General features: G+C 36.4%; 1 protein-coding gene across 1 annotated transcript in view; it reads right to left on the bottom strand.

Moving 5' to 3' along the window:
* LOC141452836 (alkaline phosphatase-like) overlaps positions 1 to 23,693 on the bottom strand; it is a 611,245-nt gene that overhangs the window by 510,060 nt on the left and 77,492 nt on the right. Inside the window, exon 2 of the mRNA XM_074125291.1 lies at positions 22,915 to 23,038. Coding sequence (XP_073981392.1) covers positions 22,915 to 22,990 — 76 coding nt within the window. The 5' untranslated portion in view covers positions 22,991 to 23,038. The remainder of the gene's footprint in view (positions 1 to 22,914; positions 23,039 to 23,693) is intronic.

Raw genomic sequence — 23,693 nt, 5'->3', positions numbered from 1 at the left:
ACTTCCTGGCGCTCTCCAGCCACGTACTCAAAGCGCTGTTCGCTGTGATGTATTTGTTCATTAGCCACTCGTATGGACGATATGAAATTTACATTTGGGTTTAGTTACTAGCAATTAACAGAAGTATGACGTTTTATCATGGCTACGTAGTGTGATGGACGAACGTCAATCAAAAACGATACCCACCATAAGGTTTTGGAGAGCACTAATCAAACGGAAGTGCGACTTGTTTTCCTTAACGTAATTTACAATAAGAGGAAGTCATGAGAGTGGATAATTTCTCTTACTGCGGCGATCATGCTGACCATGGCACGGTTAAGTATTGAGAAACACTAGTAACCACTTTGGGGTAACTTTTAAAAAAGTATTTCCGGAAAAAATAAGGTGTATTCGCAATACTTCCTCTTGCTAGGAAGGAAGTAAATCAAGCAAAAATTAAGAAATAAAATAAAATGGTTGAGTAGGAAAAAAAAATAAGTTAAGGCTGTTCTGAAATGCGATAAACGGCTCAAAGTAAAACACATTCTTTCACAAAGAAAATACATAAATAAACTAAGGGTACAAAGGAATTCTAAAGAGGCAAAGCATAAGAAGCAGATCTTATAGTAGGACGAAGTGGGAGGTGAAAATACCCAACATTTTGGGCATAAAATTAGGTCGCCTTGTAATTCCCGGAGCTTGCTTCCAGGCTAAGTCCTTTTTATCAAAAAAAGAAAACCACGCTCATAATAAAATCCAATTGACCCAGCGCCTTTTTTTTTTCTTTTGTGAAAATTTATTTTAAATTGTTGGAGAGGGTTGGGAAAACCTGGAAAAGAAAGAAAATCTACCAAATTTATGTATTTGATAATTTACGACATTTATTTGCTAATTTTAATCTCCTTCCAGAAAGGTACTCTTTATGCCAAAGGAGTTTGGGTTTGGTTTTCTTAAAAATGAATCATTAAATTTGATTTTTCTCTGCTTTTTGCAGGGAATCTTTATTCATTTTCCTACATTCTTGTTCAGTTTCCTTCAAATAATGTCTTTTAAGGGTAAACATCAAAATAAGAAAAGTGTCTAGTCGGTTTATCAACATCGTCAAAGTCTACATTCCTCCGACGCACCTAGGTGCAGATTAGATTAGATTCTATGATATTTGTCTGGAAAGCCTAGGCCAATGTGACCCAGAGTCTATTGAGGCCACCACTAACTGGAGTCTCCTGTATGTATGCGATAAAATAAGTGAATGCTGTCTCTAAAAATGGTTTTAAACTTAAATGACGGCAATGATGCGGTCCGAAATGAGGTCATATTTAAGTGTTGTGTAGCTTCTAAGAGAAGCTCTTTTTTGGTACTACTGTCTCTTAACGATGGTGCAATGTTTTAATTTTTCAGACTGGCCCAGGGTGCAAAAAACTTCAGCTACGAGAAACTAGGTAGATAGATTCTACAAGAGATAGTTGACCAGAAAGCCTAGGTCACTGGCACCTAGTCCAGAGCACCTCCTCTAGTTATGTTCTTTTTTTCTCTAGGCTTGGAAGTTCGGTGAGAAGCTGCCAGACAACGTATGAAGGATTGGATTTTTCTTCCCCTAGATAGATCCTGCAATAATTGGCCAGACAGCCTTCTCCACCGCTATCCAGTGGATCTATTGTGGCACCTACTAGTCCAGCGCATACTCTTGTAAAGTCCTGTCTGTTTGACTGGAGTTCGCAGTTTGTTGAGAGGCTACTCGAAGAGCCGAACTCTAAACTAAACTAGCCCTGAGACTAGCCCAACACATGGACACAATACTTGCAACGTTGTTTCACCTCCATCCTGAACAGAACCTATACAAGGCTTCCCATTCTGTTTGCTACTTCCCCAATTGAATACACAAGAACAGTTATCGATTACCATTTAAGAAGATTTCTCTCCGAAAGCAAAACCTAGGACCGGTAACACTTCCGTTAAGTTCAATACAGTAAAAATTCAATGCTTTCCAGAAAAAGCTTGGCAAATAGGCGCTACGGTAGCCGAGCGGTTATAGGCCAGACCTGCAATGCTATGATGTATGGCGGTTCTAGTCTAGGCCTAGGATTTTACTTAATGGTTAATATGAGGAATTTATAGTAAAGTATGTTAGGCGGTTATAGGCTAGACCCGCAAAGCTAAGATGTATTGCGGTACTAGTCTAGGCCTTGCATTTTATTTAATGGTTAATATGAGGAATTTATAGTAAAGTATGTTAGGCGGTTATAGGCTAGACCCGCAAAGCTAAGATGTATTGCGGTACTAGTCTAGGTCTTGCATTTTATTTAATAGTTAATATGAGGAATTTATAGTAAAGTATGTTTGCTAGTGGCCTCCGTCCACGACACCTAATTGGTAGTTGGATGTAAAACCTGCCTGAAAAATTAGGCAATTACTTTACTTTACTTTTACTTGGCGTATTAGAATTAGAGAAAAACTTGTCAATATTTATGGCAGATTACTTGTTTAAACAATTTTTTACATTTGAACAATTTATCTTTATAGTTTAAAGGAAGAAAAAGCGTAACAAAAAATAACTATGTAAATGAATGTTTTCCCAGATATTTTCCGACCCAATTTTTTTTTGCGCTAACTACAAAGAGAAACTGTAATTTTTTTTTTTTCACAAAGAAAACACTGTCTAATCTCTCTCTAGATTTTCTTTGTGGAGGAAAAAAAAAAAACAAGAAAAGTGTCTTCTCTTTGCATTCTAAAAGAAATTCAGATGTATTTAGAATTCAGAATGAAAACTTTTCACTGGGAAATCCCTTGATGAAATTATATCTTAATAATGCGGGTTCTAGTCTGTTGAACTACAGTTTTCTTTTTTTTTACTTCATGTTATTTATGTATTTCATAAATGGACGAAAATGAATTGGATGATTACAGAGCATCGCTTTGAAGTTCATCATTGTAATCAGTCATTCGCCTTTAGTTGGAGCCCAAGGAATGTAAGGTTTCATCAGTTTCAAAACCATCAAAAACTGAACGTTTCAAACAGTTCAAATGGGACAAAACCCAGTAAACAACAATAAAATAGAAGGGCTTAAACCCTTTGAACCCCAACACCTCCACTCCTGGCTGCCGGACTACATAGTCTGGCTAATAACTTGCTTGGCATAGCTTATCCAGTTCCATTCTCAGATTTAGTACATAGGACATCCCAGAAAATAATATTCCTGCTCCTTTCTCTCTTTGGCTGGATGATAGCCACGCTGTACATGGCAAAAATATTCACAGTCTCCGCTGCATTTAAACTCTTCTGTCTTTATCTGACTGATCTGCGACTTAACACCAGAGAAACTGCAGACATTTAAATTCTGCACCATAGATGGGAATATGATGAAATTCATAAGTGGGTATGAAATCATTATTTATGTCCATGAAAATCTGTGGCATCCATCATGTATTTGTGTGGAAGTCTTCAGCTGTGAAGGAGTCTGGTGTGTATTCGAACCGTTCCTCAGGGATCAGTTGCGCCATTTAAAAGCCATTCTCGAACGCTTGTGTTGCTAAAATAGTTTAAAGGAAGTTTCACTCCTGGAATTTCCTGTTTTTATTTAATGGATGGTTCACTTTCCCGAAAATGGTTCCTTCGGATTTTCCAAACAGGTTTCTATCTTTTATTTTAGCCATTTTTTCCCAGAAAAACTCTGTTTTAAGACCTTTTTTTTGTGTAAAGTTACATTTCAATGTAATGAACGATATTTTACAAAACTATTGGTTGAATTAAGGTTCACAGTTTAAAGAAGATTACTAGAACTTTGAGAAAGTCGTAGGTGTGGCCGCCTACTGAATTTCGATTTCTTGGTTCAGGAACCTTAATTTGCCTTTTATATATCGATATTTGAAGCGATGGTCGTTCGTAAATAGGTCGTTCGCCATACATCCTCTACCCTAAAGTAGCTAAAAAAGAGACTTTGGTTGGCAAAAAAGAAAAGAAAAGTTTCCAAGAGAGAAAGAAAAGTCGAGTTTGCCGCCCCCAGCAAGGTGGGAGGCGGAGAAATATCAGCTTTAAACAAAAACAGGATGAAATACTGTTAGACAATAGGAAAGATAGGAGTTCTGTTTTTCAGCAGTTTCCTTCTTTGGCCTTTTGGTTTCAGCTGTTCTTTCATTCTGAAAGTTCTCGAGGAGAGAGTTCGGAAGACCCCCTCCCCACACTCTATGGCCTCATTAATATCTGAATGGACTTATTGGTGCCCTAAGTACATTCAAACTCCCCTTGCCCTATATGAACTTCTTTTATTTATCTCTTTCCTTATGTATGTACCTGTCCCTTGAATATTGCTTTCCTGTTGTTTCTGAATCCTTCCTTTTTTTGTACTCTTCGTAGTGTCTTCTTCCTTTACATCCTTACTTTTACTTCCTTTGAAAAAAGGAAATAAAATCCTATTTGGAAATCATGTATTTAGGTATCTAAATCTTCAAGAATGATAGAGAGATTCTTATATAAAATCTAACAACACTTTAAAGCTATTTTATTGAACAGAATGAATATATAAACAAAAATCTGAGACCCGCAAAGCTAAGATGTATTGCGGTACTAGTCTAGGCGTTGTATTTTATTCAATGTGTTAATATGAGGAATTTATAGTAAAGTATGTTAGGCGGTTATAGGCTAGACCCGCAAAGCTAAGATGTATTGCGGTACTAGTCTAGGCCTTGCATTAAAACTGTCCGGTAGGACAGTTGTATAAGGGTTGATCGTCAAAAACTGCACGAAAAAGCGTAACGTTAAAAAACACCCAACTTTGACAATTTTTTCCTCTTTTTCTACTAAAGATAAAATTCCCAAATTTTCTTTAAAATGTAGGGCAAACCCTCCTTTATAGCTGTAATTTTTTTGCAACAACCCACATCTAATAGGTATCGAGAAAAAAGTTGCCAAAAATGAGCAAAAACGGCATTTTCAGAAAATGTTCTTGTTCTTCTTGTTCTTCTTGTTGTTGTTACCTTTTTTGTAAACAACGTAGCGCCTAAACGCGTGAACCAATTTTCATGAATGAGGTGTCATTCGATTCGGAATTTTATGTAGATGTGCCTTTTGGGGGTCTCGACGCTGTACATCGAATGGGGGAGAAGTTAGTCCCCTTTATGTAAGGCCCCTCCAAAATTATTATTACTAATTACTCTGTAAATCTTGGCTCGATTTGGATAAAATTTGGTAGGATGATAGGGCTAGGGCTTCCCTACGTAACATTAAAGCGGCGATCTGCACTTACACTTGTTAAGGGGAAGTGTAGCAATCGTTTCAAATTATCGACACGTGAACCGATTTTCATGAATAAAGTGTCATTCGAATCGAAATTTTGTACAGATTTGCACTTTAAAAGTCTCGACGCTATGCCTCATAAGGAGGGGAGTTTGCCCCACCCAAGTAAGGCCGTTTCTAAAACTATTATTACCAATATTTCTATAACGCTTTGTCCGATTTTGATAAAATTTAGCACGAAGAAGTGATTAAAGCTCCTCTACATGGCTGTGAAGTGCTATCTTGCTCTTGCACCTACTAAGAGGAAGTACTGCAATCGTTTAAATTATCAATGAGTGAACCGATTTAAATCAATGAATTGTCGTTCGATTAAAAAAATCTTTGCCCCTTTGCCTTTTAGGGAGAAGTACTGCAATCGTAGTTTATTTTTCTTACTCCTCTTAAAAGGAAGTTCTGAAATCGCAGTTTAATTTTGCTATTTACGTACAAATACCTTCCTATTTTATTCAAAACGCTTTTTCAAAAAAATTGTTATTGAGGATGGTTCGGGGGTCCGCAACTATAATCATTCTTTAAAAAGATCTCTTCAGTGGTAGTTACGGTTCCGACTTAACACCTTATCAGGTTATAATGATAGAATTGCTTATTCCTAATTTTAAAAAAATCTGTAAAGCAGATATGTAACTTTGCAAAATAGACAAAAAGGAAAATCTATCCAAAAGGTACAAAAATCTCCTTAACAAAAACTTACAGTTTAAAATGTTAAGTATAAGGGTTGATTAAACGCCAAAAGGTACACAAATCAGCAAGTACCCAACATTTCATTAATACTTCATTAATATTTAAGTAATTCTACTGCATTAATTTTCATTAATAAGTTATTTTTTAGAATTTATTAGATGTCACAGACCCTTATGCTGGCCATTTCATTTATAATATTTTTTTGTTATAATTATGATAAATCACATATACGTACATGCATGTTAAAGTAGAAAAAGACAAAGTTAGAGTAGGCTACTGTCTTGAATTCGTCTTACCGAAATATTCGTGAGCACAAATAACACACAGTTATAACAAGTAGATTATTCAACAACAATTATTCATTTCTCAATTGTAATTTAATTTAGCCCCCCTAATTTTACTTATAGTAAAATACTGGAATAATTAGCTGTCCTAAAAATATGCATATCTTATTTACTTTATATTACATATATACAACATTGTGGGAAGATCATCTAGATTGAGAATGTAATTGAAGAAAACTATATTATTTGCGATAAAGCCAGATAATTATTACCTATTATTATAAACGTTTGACTACTTCATCAAATAACAATTACTTTAATCGAAGAATGAACTTGAACCGACGATTTTTATTTAAAAATAAAAATAAATAAATAAAATAAACAAAATCATTGATGTATGTTGGTGTAAGTTTTTTTAAAAAAAAGTTTTGAATTTTTCAGTCTCATAATTTTTTTTTATTTTTTAAAACGATTTTCTTTTTAACCTGTATTTAACAGTTTGATTATTATAAATAACTAGATATTACAGTCAATCTACTGTGCTACTTGAACATGTATTTTGTAGACGAAAATGGCCAGCATAAGGGTCTGTGACATCTAATAAATTCTAAAAAATAACTTATTAATGAAAATTAATGCAGTAGAATTACTTAAATATTAATGAAGTATTAATGAAATGTTGGGTACTTGCTGATTTGTGTACCTTTTGGCGTTTAATCAACCCTTATACTTAACATTTTAAACTGTAAGTTTTTGTTAAGGAGATTTTATTTAATGGTTAATATGAGTAATTTATAGTAAAGTATTGTAAAGTTTTTGTCCTTTTTAACTAAAAACTTTACTTACACAACTAATGCCTGCCACTAGTTATTAAATAATATGTGGGTTTTATAAAAAATAAAACTCGCTAAACTTATAAGTAGTCTGATTTATTAACACATTAACATTACTAACATTAACATTTACTAGCAACTAACGCTATTCATTACAGCTACCATTTACAACAGTCACAACAGTTTACTGTTACTTACTCACTACGTAACGCCACAAAACTGTTCCACGACTGACCACTGGTCCGCACTGCACCGAATTGCACTAGTCTCAGCTGCACTAACACAGCTCTACTCACTAACTGACTAACCGCTCGACTAGCTAACTTTGAAGCACTCCGCAACACTGACTCTCTCAAAACTGTCACTTCCAAAGTGTCTCTCCAAACTAACTTTCCAAGACTCACTCAAAGACTAACTTCTCCAGCTGTGTCTGCCTCCTTTTAACTGCGACTGCCCCACTCCGTCTGTCTCACGCCCACCTGCCGCTCACTGGCTGAGGGAAACACATACTGCCACCACCCCAACTGGGGCCGCCCTCTTCCAACTCTCTGTCTCACTCCAACTCCGTCTGTCTCACTCCAACCTGCCGCTCATTGGCAGGAAAACACATACTGCCACCACCTCAGCTGGGGCCGCCCTCCACCAACTCTCTGTCTCACTCCAACTCCATCTGCCTCACTCCCACCTGTCAATCACTTGCTGGGGAAAACACATACTGCCACCACCCCAACTTGGGCCTCTCTCTTAGCTGGCTTGTACACAGCGGTGGACCGTTACAGGCTACGGTCACTAAACTCCTGGAACAATCTAGCCCCATTCTTCTCCGGCGCAGGTAGAGACCGGCCTTTTGTTTTTACAGTGATGGCCTGTTACCGACTAGAACAATCTAGGCCTTTCTTTTCTGCCCAGGTCAACTTCGTTACAGTATGTTAGGCGGCTGTAGGCTAGACCCGCAAAGCTAAGATGTATTGCGGTACTAGTCTAGGTCTAGCATTTTATTTAATGTGTTAATATGAGGAATTTATAGTAAAGTATGTTGGTCGTTAAGCCCCGCCTGAAAAAATAGGCGATTACTTTACTTTTTACTTTTATAAACAAAAAATCTGGTATGTCCACTCACATGACATTTATTTACCACTCAATTTTCGAGTTGTTGATTTTATGGGAACATTTTTTTAACACACCTCAAAATGTCCCAAAACGAATTTACCCAGAAACATTTTTGTTCAAATAAGAAGTTTAGAAAGAAATTGTAAGGGCTTATTAGGACAAGTTACAGGAAGTGGTAGTTGCGGTTGTGGACGACTTTATCTGGGACAATGTTAGTGGCCAACATGAGTACGCAGTTTAATGGAAGTGGTTGCAACCATTTTCTAGAAAATTCTTTTCTGAAAATTCGTAAATTGGTACTTCCGGTTTAGGGATTATGGTCGCTACATTGTAGTCAATCTATCGATCAAGCGTAATCGAAATCTAAAGTTTCAACTTTCTGCAACATTTAGTTTTTTACACATATTTCCTACAAACAGACATACTACAAACAATTCACTGGAAACCACTTTTTCGAACTAAGGCCACCTCAAACTTCCGGGGAAAATTGGAAATCGAAAATTTGTGATGATTGCAATACTTCCCCATTTTCATGATATAACTGCCAGTTTCAGTCATTATAAACTTTATTATGCCGCAGCTTTCGACCTAGGGACTAGGTCATCTTCAGGACTGTGGAACATATTTACAGTGTGTTAACAATTATATTACCAATTAATTATATTACAATGAATATGTATTATGTAACTAAAATTTACAATATACTGTTTTACATCATTAGAGAAACGGCACTGCACGTGTTGTGTCAGTGCGAGAGGCTCGTATGGCTAAGGATGTTACTTCTCGGGGAGGAAAAACCAAAGCCTGAGGAGCTTTACCCAGGAGTCGCTCTCCAGCATCAAGAGGACAGGTCTGGAGGGTGAGCTTTAGAGTGAGGGGAGCTACAATAGATCCAAAGGGGTCGCAGTGGCCTAGGCCTTCAAGGCCGCCCTAGTTTAATCTATTCTATTCACTATCATTAAAGGGTTGGTGTGTCTTCTGTCTTGTCTGCTCATGGACTGAATGTGATCGGTTTTATTTGTTTGGTTGTGAGGAAGTCTCAGTGTTGCCAATTGTCAAATATTTTTTTAGTAAGTTGGCGTATATGTTGTTTATAAATTGTTGGTGTCAGTTTTTGAAATTTAGACTATTTTCTGTCTTCGATATTGTTATTTTCAAATTACTAAGTTGTTCTACTTAATCCGACGTTACAAGATTAAACCCTACTTAATCCGACGGTACAAGATTTTTAAAAGTGCCGAATATGATTTTTACAGTGGGCGGTAAGATCAATAATCTATGAAAAGCGTTCAGCAGAATTTTTTAACTAAAATATCTCTGAATTAATTCATTTGATTATTTATTCCGTTTGATAATCTTACTCAAACACCGCCGTTATATTAAACCCCCCCCCGGTTGCTAAGCTTTGCTACAAATTTCAATATGTTGTTTTAACAACCCCCTAATGGAAATGTAATTCCCCAACTAGCAAAATCATTTCCTGTAATTCTGGGAATACTCAGTGGTGGCTTCCCTAAATTGGATCGTAAAGCTTAGTTGGGCGTAGGTTTGGGGGGAATGGGTCCAATTCGGGGTATTCCTAGCAGCACAATCGCCATTTTGTATCCCTAAAAACGATCCTGCTAATGTGCCCCTCGTTAAGTTTTATTCATTTAGATTTTGGTATTTATGTAAATAAAGTTTTGAACGGTGTTGACTTGGGAAGTATCTAATTCTCCTTTTAGGGACGTCCAGCTTCCTCGTCCAGGATCTTCCACTAATTCCTCCTACCATCCAGGATGAATGGGGTTTCTTTGAACCGATCTTCGCGTCCTACCACCAGAACCTATCCACTACATAATCCTTTCATTCTTCACGTTCCATCCTGTTTTGCCAGGTCCAATATTTCCCTAGGGATCTTACTGTCCCACCTACAGCCGTAGAAATCACTCGGTCTTATGTGTTAGTACCCAGGCCTAACGGAAAGCTTCTGGTTGAAAGCTTACGCCCTTTCTGTGGAAAACCGAGTAATCCGCCCAAAGTTCAGTATTACCAACTTTGCACGCTTTACCTAAAGGTATCCATTTCCCTCTAACTAGTTCCGAAAGCCTATTGTTCCCTAGAATTCCATTCTGTTCACACACATACTGTATACCTACTTTAGTAATGGCTTCGTATTTTGCAGCGCTCCAAAGTTAATTGGCTTCTCTGGAAAACTCCTCTAAAGCTCCTTTACTTCTGAATACGGAGTTTTATCGGGGAAAATATTATTCTACGACCTACGCAAATCTATTGTTTTCCCAATTGGTAGCTAGCGCGGCACTAAAATCTATTGCACTACCACAAAAAGTAAGATCTCCACGAAGGCGCAGAATCTGTTAAGTTCTGGGAAGACTGTATCCTCCTGCCGCAGCTGGTAACTACCCCGAGTCATTCTAATCTTCTTTGATTTGAGGCAAATTCGAGGAAGTGTATTGGAGTTTCCAGTATCTTTCCATGAAATCTGCAGATGTTCCAGGCCTAATATCTTCCAGGACGTCCGCTGAGTCGACAATACCACTTGAGCAAAGATTCGCTCGCTTCCAGCAAGACTCTGAACTCATCCAGTTATAATTGCTCAGTCAAAGGTTAATTTGAAGTTGCTTTATTCAGATGAGGAGCTCTTATTGTATAAAAAGTCAGGTGAGCGAAAACTCCACGACCTGTTTTATGGGATCATTTCAACTTAAGCCCCAAAATGTCCAAAACAAATTTTCCCTGGAAAAAGTATTCAAAGTGAAAAGTTTTGATATAAATACGAAATTTTCTGCAGAGAAAAAAGAAAAAGTGAAAAATCTAATGATTGAAATGTTACTTCCGGTAATTTTAGAATTTTCAACCAATCAAAAACTTCATCAAAACATTTAACTGCCCTTTATAATTTAAAACACGCCGAGTTGTAGGTTATACTGGAATGGTAGTTAAGAGGGAAGAATAACCACTTCCTTCAAAACGTTACCCCATCCCCCCCCCAAAAAAAAGTTTTAAATAATAATGAGAAAAGCAGCCATTTTCAAGAGTATTTTCGAACCTCGCTTAACGAGCATAATTCGTTCCAGAACCTTACTCGTTATGCGAAATACTCGTTAAGCGAAACAATTTTTTTATATAAATTAAAATAAAAGGGGATAATTGCTAGATCAGCCACACTTACACCATTTTCTCGTTTCTCAATGATTTTACGTTTCAATTCTAACGTTATTTTAATTCTTTTCGAAGCCATTTTGTTAGAGGGATAACAAAATAAACACAATAATATTTAAACACAAATATCACTATATGGACTTCCCCTATACATACGGTGACCATTCGTACTGTTTTTGGCAGGACAGTACTGTTTTTTAAGACGCTGTCCTTCTTTTTTTTTTAAGCATAAATGTCCAGTTTTTTATTTATTTGTACTGTTTTGTACTGTTTTTCAATGAAATTTAAATTATACTAAATGTAATTAATGAAAATATGAATATTTTTTCGAAGATTTATATAAGATTTTGTTAAGATCTGATCTTCATGTTGTGAAAATTAGATATATTTGTATTTTACTTGTCGTTAGTATAGTTTTAAAGAATGTGACATTAAAACAAAATTTGTCGTAATTTTAAAAGACTGACTATTTTTTCTATTTACAAGAGTTACTATTTACATTTTGTTACTAATTAATAAGTGTATAGTGCAAGCGTCGCTCAGTTTCGGCTGAACATGGGCCATATTATATGGCCATTGTTTTGTAATAACCGATCTCGAGTTAATAAACGTATTAATATTTTTTATAGGTTTTTTTTGCTCCTTGTCCTGTTTTTTGATACAAAAATAATGGTCACCGTACCTATACACCACTCATTCAGTGAAGTTCGGTTTCGACTGTATCAATGCATTAGATACGTGGAGAATATGAAACGCATATGCGTAAACAGGAATGACTAATCGAAGAATGCGCAGTTTTCGATGAGTCAGCGAAAACTGCGCAGTCAGCGAAATGTCATTAGAAAACTATCGTTATGCGAAACATCGCTCGCTATAAGAATCAATTTGTTTTACTCGTTATGCGAATTACTAGTTAAGAGAGGTGCTCGTTATGCGAGGTTCCACTGTATTTTCAAAAACTAAAAGCTAGCATCAGTCATTTCCGGTAAAAAGGATCCTGGCCAAAACTTCTAATATCAGAAGCGTGAGTAGTCCTAAAACGAGAATAACAAGTTCTTAACTTCCTGTGACTTTCATTTCCTTCTTAGACATTCAAGTGCAACATACTACCGACCCGCACAGAACATAATATTCGAACATATAAGACGTAATTTCCGTTTTCAACAGCCCCTTGAAACGTTTATTTCCGTCTAGTAAAAAAAAAAACTAAATTTCGTGAATTTTAATCTCCTCATATTCAGGTGTAATTAAAAGTAAACCCTTCCCCCCACCAATTAGGGTAATCCAAATATCGATAAAAATATCGATTGAGTTGGGTTTCCAAATATCGTGAATATCGAGTGGTGTTTATATTCACAAATAAAGTGTACTTTTCATTGACGTATTGTGAAGTGTTGCTTTATTAAACCCTCCATCGGGCGCAACTAATCTGTGAGATTAATGGACCCAATAGCTGTTAATTTCATCCAAAATGTGTTGGAAACGTGTGAAAAATTTCAGTCTGAAGTTTTTCTGTAAAAAAAAAAGAAAAACTCGTAAAGTGGAACAGAACATTAATGTGAATAGAAAAAATCAGTCATCCCTAATTTTGGAGGTGCACATTTTTGTGAATGAATGTGTGCAGATGGTTTATTAGCATTATCCAAGAAATTTTTTTTACGCATTGATGCCCGCCTATGTTCAGAAGAGCGAAAGAATGACCATGACAACCATCTCCGAACGTTTCTGTCGGACGTTGTCACCAACTATACCAGGCAAATGCCATAAAATATTATTGGCTCCCTCGTCTAACACTAGAAGTAGGTTTTTTTTATCCGACAATTTGGTTACTTTATCCTGTACATACGCACTCAAAATCATCTGCCATCATGATCTTCTAAAAATTTAAAAAAAAAACTGTTGTGTCCGAAACCCCTTCTCTTTCTTCAGATACAATATTATTCAACAAAAGACACTCGTTGCAAAAATAGTCAATAAGTAGAAAACTATCTTTTAAAAACGGCTATAGTTGGTTTTTGCAGGTCCCGGATACGCCAGTTGGTTCAGGTTGGTTGAGTGGACAAGCGAATTTAGCGTACCCATCTTTTTCAAATGCGTCCTTGTCCAGTGTCGCCAATCTGCGCCGGCTGTGGTGAATCCAATGAGACTTTGTAGAGGAGTGTCCTATTCTAAAACTAGATTCCTCGGGTTAAATGTTCTCCTACCGCAGTTTGTGGCATCTAGTAATCTCTAGCAGAACTTTCTAGGTTTATTCCAGTGCACTGGGCGATTGAGTCGCCATGCTCCCTAGTGTCCTGTAGCTACTTTATTAGTTTATTATATTAGCATCTGGCAACTTTTAGCCGGATTTGTTTTTAAAGCCCCGGTATCTCTTATGAGATGAAGGGTGGGCGGGTGAACAATGAGCATTTTGGATTGCCTGCGTTCCTTACCCCTTTCTGGTGGAACCGCCCGTCTAAAGCAATCTAATCTAATCTCTTAAATGATAATATGGTACTTTGTAACAGTTTTTTTGATAAGAAAACTTGAAAAATTTCAATACCCCAAAGAATAAGACCATCGGGAGCAACTTAATCTGAGGCAGATTACGCGGACGCTAAGTAACACCACAGGCCGTTCGGTTCAGAAGAAGGTAAAAGAGGAAGCTACTGAGGGCCATCATGGATCATTCAAAGAAATACCTGAGTAGCTATCGACAAGAGAATGGCCCTCTTCATCTCACAGATTAGTTGCGCCCTATGGAGGAGTAAATAAAGCAACACTTCAATACGTCAATGAAAGGTACACTTTATTTGTGAATATAAACACCACTTGATATACACGATATTTGGAAACCCAACTCAATCGATTTCTTTATCGATATTTGGATTAATTATGCAAACTGATTGTGCCAGAACATAACTTTATATTGTATTCTCTTTTTTTTGACAAGGAGTAAAACATATTTGGAAAATAAATTTTCTCCATTTTCAAATACCTGAAAGAATTTTTTACATTATTAAATGACTGTCAACACTAACTCAATATATGTGGAAAAATATCTACACTCACAGAAAAAGAAAAAACAAAATGGCCGCCTTGTTTGACAGGAATATAAGAGGTTTTCCTCTTATTACCAAAGACCCTATATTAAAATCCTTGGTCGAATGGTGAAAAAGAAAAATTACTGCAGACAGAAAAAGAAAGTTAAAATGAAATGAGGATGGTGCCTAAAAAGGAAATGTTAAAGAAAAATCTCTTTTTTACCCTCCGAGGACAGTTGAAAATTAAAATGAGTGGGGGGGACTTAGCTGAAAATAAGTCTGTCAGCTCGGCGGTTTGAGTGTGCCGAAGGCTGGGTGCGTAAGTGTAGATTGATGTATTTGTTAAACCTTGAGGTAGTGAGGAAATGTAATAAATTAGGAGAGAGAGAAAAAGGGGGAAAAAAAAAACAGCTGTTAACACAGTAATTTACTTACAGCTAGAGTGGGGATACATGGTTGAAGTGGTGGGGGAGAAAGTGCTTAGTGGAGGGGAGCTATGCTATGCCGAAGTGGGGGAAGGGGTAGAAAGCTGCAGATAGGAATGGGTAAAAACGATATTCTTGTGCTTAGGTCAGCCGTGTGGAAAGCAAACCTTTACTCACTGTACTCAAAGTACTCTCGAAGTTACTTAATGACCACAGCCTCTTGTTGCCAAGGCAACTCAGTTGGGCTCTGTTTCCACCCCCACCCCCACCTGCTGCTGGCTGGCTCCTTTCACACTGTTGGGATAATTTATTGCTCAATAGTCGCTCCAAGGATACATGCGTAAGATAGATTACCTAAAAAATGATTGGTTAACTTCTTAGCGGGTATCAGCCAATAGTTGCACTCAGGTGAGTGTTTTTTTTTGGGGGGGGGGCAATAAAAATGACTTTTGAATCACTAAAAATGTTTAGAGGAAAGAGGCGGAAGCCTGAGGTGTATGTGTGTGTTTCAACAAATGATTTCTAAAACAAAACAAAAAATAATAATCCCAGTAAGGGAACTGTCACTAATGGGTTGTTACGACAATAAGCAGGCTGAGAGCTGTACCACGCGGTGTGCGGAGATCGTATCTTCACAGGATCAACAAAAGGTCCATCTCTCCTCTTTGCGTAGATTGCAATGAGGAGGAGGATTTTAAACAATATAATAATGGTATGTCCACGTTATGTGGTAGAAAGGAAACGAATGTTTGACGACATACGATCGTATACAGGTATTTAGATGCACCATTTCGCTAAGAAAACATAATATTCTCCACCAACATCTATGTGCTTAAATCTGTAGCAGAGCTAGCTATGAAATATGAATGTCTCGTATTTAAAAGTTGTAGAATGAATGCAAGAAACTGATTAGAGAAGGATTACGGTGATTTTAATTTCGGTTAAGCTATAAGGATGGCAGGAATATAGAGTACTGATCCATCCATTAGTTGTAGTAGTTTATGTAAATAGTTGTACTATATAGTAGAGGGATGAATGTGTGAAGCGAATGTATTTATAAGTAAGAATGGAGAGTGAGTGATATTCTAGTGATAAGCACCTAGACGATGCTGGCTGTATGGCGGAAGACAATGCCATAAAAAAAAAATATATTACGATTCATTTCCGCCAGGTTATCCAACTTAACTAATAAGTGAATAATATCTTTAAAAAAGGAAGGGATTAGCGTATTCCAGCTTCCAGCCCTTAGACTTCCTCTTATTCCAAGCTCGCTGTCCGTTCGATGATCTCAGGATGTTAAAGCGCCATAAATTTGGGAAATAAATAAATCCCTCAACCGGAAATACGTACTATTTTTTTGAGATTACCCCAAAAAATTGGTTTCAAACGTTTTCAACAAACTTCCTGTATTTCTGGGCATTTCTGAGAGAAGAAGGTTTAGAGGTATCCCCCCTCCTAAACTGTAATACTTAATCCTTCCACAAATTTATACGCAGCAGAAGGAAGTGAAAATTGTCATTAAAATTCTATTTATTTCAGTACATAATCCGGAATACATAATTCCGAAGATTTTTTATTTATTTATTTATTTGGAACTGTACAAAATATACATCTAGCAAATGTGTATTTACAGATAAACATTTGATTGTGTCACAGAGCTCTGGCTCAGTGCCACAACCAGGATGACAGGATGAGAGAAACCAGCCAGCGCTGGAACTCTCTAGGAACTTATTGGGGTTTAGGAAGCAATGAGTTCACGTGGCCAACGCCGTTTTAAGAGTGACGTAGAGGATTGTCAGGATGTGGGACGATGGTGGATAGTGATTGAGCCAGAGGATTTGTGGGTGATCAGAGAGAGTTTGCTGTGGAAATTTCAGGAATCGGGGGTGTGGATTAACTTCATTTATATAGGGGGAATTTTTGAGATCATGATGGAGGGTGCGGTTGGAGACATTTTAGAATGGGCGCGTTAATGATTCGGCCCGGAGGACTTTAGACTGGAAAGATTGTGGATTGGTTGGATGTTGGATGGTTTTAGCGGAGCCCCACAATTCTCTGCTCCATATTGGTCCGTAATAGTGTTTTGTAAAGTGTAAGCATGTTTTGTACGTTCCGAAGATTTAATGAGAAAAAAGTCGCGCGAATTTTTTTTCCTCCTCACATTCTTTGTAATTCAAGAAAAAGGAAGTCAGAGACAAAGAGAAAAGAACAAAAAGCAAAATTGCGCCGAGAATACAATAAAAGAAATCGTAAGACAAAGTAGCCAAAATTGGTAATATGGTACGATAAGTGCAAAACGGAAATCCTCTAGATTAAAAGAGGTGAAGGAAAAAGAGAGAACAGTACCATCTAATCAGAAAGAAAGGAAAAGAATAACTGGGGCATGATTTCACCTTAAATACCATATCTCCCCACCACTAGCAAGGCAGTTATCCCCACCACTAGCAAGGCAGTTACCCCCACCACTAGCAAAGCTGTTACCCCCACCAACACTGCTCTCTGCCCCCACCACCTAGCAAGCCCCTCCTTGACACTGCTGCCCCCCCCCCATTCAAGACACAAAATAGATTATAGCAAGGAAAGTCAACGTTTTTATCATTCATATTGTAACACGTGATCCTTCATCCATCATCAGTTACCGATCCCTCCACCTCTCTCTCTTTAACCCCTAACTTCCGGTTGCTTCATTTGTCTTCTCCTGGTATTCTTTCTTTGCTTTTGCTATCCCACCTTCAGGTTCTTTTTTTGTTCTTTTATCCTTTATCCCCGATGGGGTTCAATTTCTTCATTTTTTTTACTTTTTCTTGCTAGCTGGAAAAACTATTCTGTTTGGGCCAAATTTTTTACCGGAAACATCCCTCTTGAGATGCTCTTAAGTCGGAAAATGCGCTATAAGGCGGAAGCTTAACTGTGTGTGTTTGTGTGTGTGAACAAATGATTTCTAAAAAAAAAAAAAAATCGCCGTAAGCTAAAAATATATATTACGATTCATTTCCGCTAGGGTATCCAACTTAACTAATAAGTGAATAATATCTCTTTAAAGGAGAAGAGTTATCTTAGAGGTTAGCGTACTGGATTCCTGAGCTTCTAGCCCAGGGATGGCGTACCTTTTTGAGACGTGGGTCAAATTTTGTTCATTTTTTTTTTTTTTTAGTACGAGCTCTTGGGTCACAAGAGTTAAGTTTAAAAATGTTTAAACTGAATATTTTCAAAACTAAACATCTTTAAAATTCAGTTGGCTTGACGGGGTAAAACAGGACGAAACAAGTAGCTATGGAAATCTCTTTTTACAAACATAACTGAACAAAACCTTGTTACAAAAGTTAGTTTTATCTGAAGAAAAATCTAAATATGGTTATTTGCTTTGGGTTGTCGATTTTTTTAACAAACAAAATATGAGTAAAATTATACAATTTTATTTGATATTTTGTAAACACTTTTGCTTTATTTCAAATACTACAAAAGCATTTGTCGTCATTTGCGCTTTTAGAACTGTAATGATCAAACTAAAGGTTGTAGATAGCAATTTAAATTGCTTTTGTGTCAATGCGTGATTGAAAAAAATTACAGATAGAATATAAATTATCCACAACAATTAGTAAATCTAAATCAGGCCCGCGTAAACAAACAAAATGGTTGCTTAATAATTGTGGGGTCAGTGAAAAAGCTTGCGCGGGTCATAGGTTCGCCATCATTGTTCTAGCCCTTTAGACTACCTCTTATTCCAAGCTCGCTGTCCGTCCGATGATCTCAGGATGTTAAAGCGCCATAAATTAAGAAATAAATAAATCCCTCAACCGGAAATACTATTTTTTGAGATTACCCCAAAAAATGGTTTCAAAAGTTTTCAGCATACTTCCTGTATTTCTGGGCATTTCTGGGAGAAGAAGGTTTAGAGGTATCCCCTCCTAAACTGTAATTCTTAATCCTTCCACATTAATTTCTAAAATTTCGAGCGGAAATAAAATTATCCAACCGGATGTTCCGCATTACAGGATGATTTGTTTTTGTTCCTTTTCATTTCGGGGAAAAAGATGCTGTGATGGCTCTCTAAACATTTCATTTGAACAATAATTTACTTTTTTATTGCAATTAATTTTGGGACAGATCTAAGGAGGCAAGGAGGGAGTTGATTTGTTGCAATGATCATTCCTACAAAACGTATGAGTAAATAATTACGAGTAAACGTGTGAGTAAATATGTTTCGAAATTCAAAGTTGGGATTTTCAGTAATTTTCCATGGTACCTAGTTCAAAGAGTTTCATTTGAACTTTTGGGATGTAACTTGGCAACTCAAACTTTGGTTTCAAACTTTTTCTCAGTGACGTGTTGAATTTCAAGGAGAATTGCAGTGGAGGGAGCTATGACGTCAGGGTTTCCTTTAACAGCACCACTTTATCATGTCGTGAAGCACGTAGCGAAGTATATAACATTAATGTTATAGTCTACCATAATTTTAGTTATCAAAACTCAAGTTTCAAGACTTGGGTTTATGGAGGTCGTGTGAGTGTACACAATACTTCTTTTTTTTCTAATTTGAGGTCACTGGCGCCAGGAGCTTTTACGAAGAGAAAAAAATCTTTAAAATAAGCACAAACTGATTGAGTAGAAAAGAGCTTATACGAGGGTCGTTTGAAAATAAAAACTACTTAATTTTTTGGGGTAAACCTTTTTTATTTTTCAACATAGTCTCCTTTTAGGCTTATACACTTCGTCCAACGCTGCTCTAGTTTGTTGATCCCTTCCGAATAATAGGATTTGTCCAAGTCTGAAAAATAGCCATTCGTTTCTGCAATCACCTCCTCGTTTGAATAAAATCTTTTTCTCGCCAGCCATTTCTTCATATTGGGGAACAAATAGTAGTCCGAGGGAGCCAAGTCTGGAGAATAGGGGAGATGTAAAACGAGTTGGAACCCTATTTCCATTAATTTTGCGACCACAACTGCTGAGGTGTGAGCTGGTGCGTTGTCGTGATGGAAAAGGACTTTTTTGTGGGCCAATCGTGGGCGTTTTTCTTGCAGCTCGGTTTTCAAACGGTCCAATAACGATGAATAATATGCACCTGTAATAGTTTTACCCTTTTCCAGATAGTCGATGAGGATTATTCCTTGCGAATCCCAAAAGACAGTCGCCATAATCTTTCCGGCCGAAGGAACGGTCTTCGCCTTTTTTGGCGCAGATTCCCCCTTGGTAACCCATTGTTTAGATTGTTCTTTGGTCTCAGGAGTGTAGTGATGTATCCATGTTTCATCCACAGTGACGAAACGACGCTTAAAGTCCTGCGGATTCTTCTGGAACAGCTGCAAACCGTCCTTGCAACACTTCACACGATTTCGTTTTTGGTCAAGCGTGAGCAATCGCGGCACACATCTTGCGGATAGCTTTGTCATGTCCAAATGTTGATGCAAAATATTATGTACCTGTTCATTCGAGATGCCCACAGCACTAGCAATCTCACGCACCTTCACTCTTCTGTCATCCATCACCATATCATGGATTTTATCAATGATTTCTGGAGTAGTAACCTCAACAGGGCGTCCAGAACGTTCAGCGTCACTTGTGCCCATATGGCCACTCCGAAAATTTTGAAACCACTTATAAACTGTTCTAATCGAAGGTGCAGAGTCACCATAATGTTTATCAAGCTTCTCTTTAGTCTCCTGAGGCGTTTTGCCTTTCATAAAGTAGTGTTTAATCAACACACGAAATTCTTTTTCGTCCATTTTTTGAAAATCACTCGACTTCCTCGATTCAAACGAATGCCAAACACAAAGAAATAGACCGATCTGGCTGAAACTTGGTGTGTGTTCTTCCAAGAGATGCTACTAACTAAACATAACCTCGATACGCGCCAGTAGTGCTATCTCTCTGACTTTGCACGGACTTTTCAAACGACCCTCGTAAAGCGCATTTAAAGTGGTAGTAAAAAAATAAATAAATAAAATAATAATAATGAATTATATACAACAGTTGGCCAAACTGTGAACTTGAGAAGAGCAAACATAAGCACTTTGAACCTTTACTTTATGATTAACATTTAAGCTTAAACAGCAGGGGGTCAAAGGTCAAGAGTCAAAGTAAAAAAAAAAATAAAATAAAAAAACTTTAGATAACTATTTTGTATGTGTGTGGAATAGTAACACGTCTGAAACTAAAAAATAACAAAAAGAAGAGAATAAATAATATATTTTACATAAAACAACTTTTCCAACTTATGTTTTATTCCGCCGGCACACACATTATTCTCCGCTGGGCAGATGTTTATTCCCTATTTGCTTCTAAGTATTTTCCCATTTACAGAATCATGTTGATCTGATGTTAATACTATGTAATCTCTATGGATTTAAACTGAATTCTGTCTGTCCTTATTTACGTCACTACTACTTCTCTCTCGCTCACTCTCTCGGCACTCCCACTCCTACACTTATTTGGTAAGAAAAATATCAAATCGATTATGTAAAAATTTTCGATTTCGAGCTTGCACCGAAAGTACTGGTATTACGTAGTTCTATAAAAATCCTATTGTTATGACAACGCCCAAAAAATGGAATGAGATAACCGAGTGAAGTGAGGCTAGAGGTTGGTCTAGTGGTCACGAAAGTGGCTTTGTGTGCAGAAGGTCACCAGTTCGAATCCCAGGTGAAGTATAGTTACTTTTTATTTGATAGCAAAAAATGTGGTTAGAAAAAAAAAGTTAATAGTGAAGTTTGTGCTTTCCACCGCTGTCCACGATATCTAATTGGTTGTTGGACGTTAAAAAAAAGAAAAAGAAAATGGCCGATTACTTTATTCTTTTCAGAGTGAAGTTCAGCCACACCCCCTGAACTCTTCAGACCTCTTGATGGATTCGCATCGGATAATTTCCTTGCACGTAGGAACTATAGATACCAGTTCTTGAATTTTTACTGAGTTCTGATTAATAGACTCGTTTCCAGTTGAAAAGATTAATATTTTATAGATTTTATACGAAGCAGCATACATTTATGTTGTATTCCTGACCGGTTTCGAACCTAAATCCATAATTAATAAATATGATTTGCTTGAACTAAATTTCCATCTGATACTTGCTGAGGAAACATAGTTTAAAAACAATTCTTTTTACCAAACCTCTAAAGATGGATGAAGATCCAAAACCGGTAAGAAATGCAGTAAAAATATGCGCACTACGAAAGGATGAAATAAGTGATATCCTCCATTACTTCCTCATGATCAGGTCAAATCCTGTATTTTCAAGTTTTTACTGGATATATTTGTTTTGATTTCCTCTCAAGTCTGATAATGGTGCTAGTTGATGTGTGTGAATTGCCTCAACCGGAAGTAGTACTTTACTGAATACTTTTTTGACTCAATCGGAAGTAGTGCTTTGCTGAATACTTTTTTGACTCAACCGGAAGTAGTTCTTTACTGAATACTTTTTGACTCAACCGGAAGTAGTACTTTACTGAATACATTTTTGTCTCAACCGGAAGTAGTAGTTTACTGAATACTTTTTTGACTCAACCGGAAGTAGTACTTTACTGAATACCAACAATTTTTCTAAACTGCATTTTTAGATTTTTAAAAACAAAAACACATCGAAATTCGTGTTAAAAAAAAAAATGTTAAAACGTGCATCATTAAATCAAAGGAAGTCGTAAGAGTGTGCCAAATTAAGAATAATGTAATAAATGAAATAAGCGGCGATTTTAATGAGTTTTCCCAGAAAGATTTCTGTTTATATTTTTACTTCACCAAATTTTAGTAAAAGATAAATAAATAAGCGGATCAAAAAATTATAAACCAATTGAATTGAAATTGAATAAACGAAAATAAAATCTTCTTTAATATTGGTTAGCATTATCAGCGTAATTGAGCAGAAAGAGCTGGTTATAAAGGGATACTCGAAGTGAAATCTATCTGACCGTACTCAATGGCGGACCAAGTGCTTTTTAATAAAAGAGAAAGAAAAAAAGGAAGCATTTAATATCCCAAGAGTTCTTAATATTACAAAACTTTAAAGTTTAAAAGTTGAAAGTAGACTTTACCCCACAAAAGTTTACATTCTCTTTAAATTATTATTAACTTTTACGGAATAATAAAAAACAAAAAAATAAAAATAAATAAAAAGCAAGCAACAGTTTTACCAACCTTGTACAATGTTTGTTGCAACCGTAAAAGGAAGTGAAGCCAAAAATGCTGATGCCAAAAATATGGTTGAAGCCATTGATGCCAAAAAAAAAAACTAGTAGTCTTCAAACATTAGACTGGAAATCTGTAAAAGAAATAAACCAAAAATAAATTAAATATTTAAAAAAAAAAAAAAAAAAACTATGAAAATAACTTTGTACGGTGGTCTCAAAATGATATGCAGAGTTACAGGCTTAATTCCTGTTATCTCAAAACATTCAAAATTTCCAACTTTAATAGCTCTCTTCGTATTGTTCAGATTGAAATGAATTCTTTACCAAATTGTAGAGAAAAGGTAGCTATATAACTGATATAAACTCCAATATTTTAGTGAGAATACTAATTGAGATATGGAAGGTTAAATTTTGGAGGTTTTCAAATACCTTCAAACTTTAAACGATTATATCTCTTCTTCTATTCATCAGAATACATTGATTTCATTACCAAATTGTAGAGAAAAAATAGCTGTATAACTTATATAAACTGCAATGTTTTAGTGATAATAGTAATGGAGATATGGAAGGTTAAATTTTAATGGTATTCAAATACCTTCAAAACTTTGAACGATTACATCTCTTCTTCTATTTATCAGAATTCAATGAATTTTTTACCAAATTGTAGAGAAAAGATAGCTGTATAACTGATATAAACTGCAATGTTTTAGTGACAATAGTAATTGAGATATGGAAGGTTAAATTTTAGTGGTATTCAAATACCTTCAAACTTTGAACGATTATATC

Source organism: Rhodnius prolixus, unplaced genomic scaffold, assembly GCF_049639745.1.
Source record: "Rhodnius prolixus isolate KJV_2025 unplaced genomic scaffold, Rpr scaffold_3, whole genome shotgun sequence".
Classification (NCBI taxonomy): Eukaryota; Metazoa; Arthropoda; class Insecta; order Hemiptera; family Reduviidae; genus Rhodnius; species Rhodnius prolixus.
This window is presented reverse-complemented; position numbering and strand designations above follow the sequence as displayed.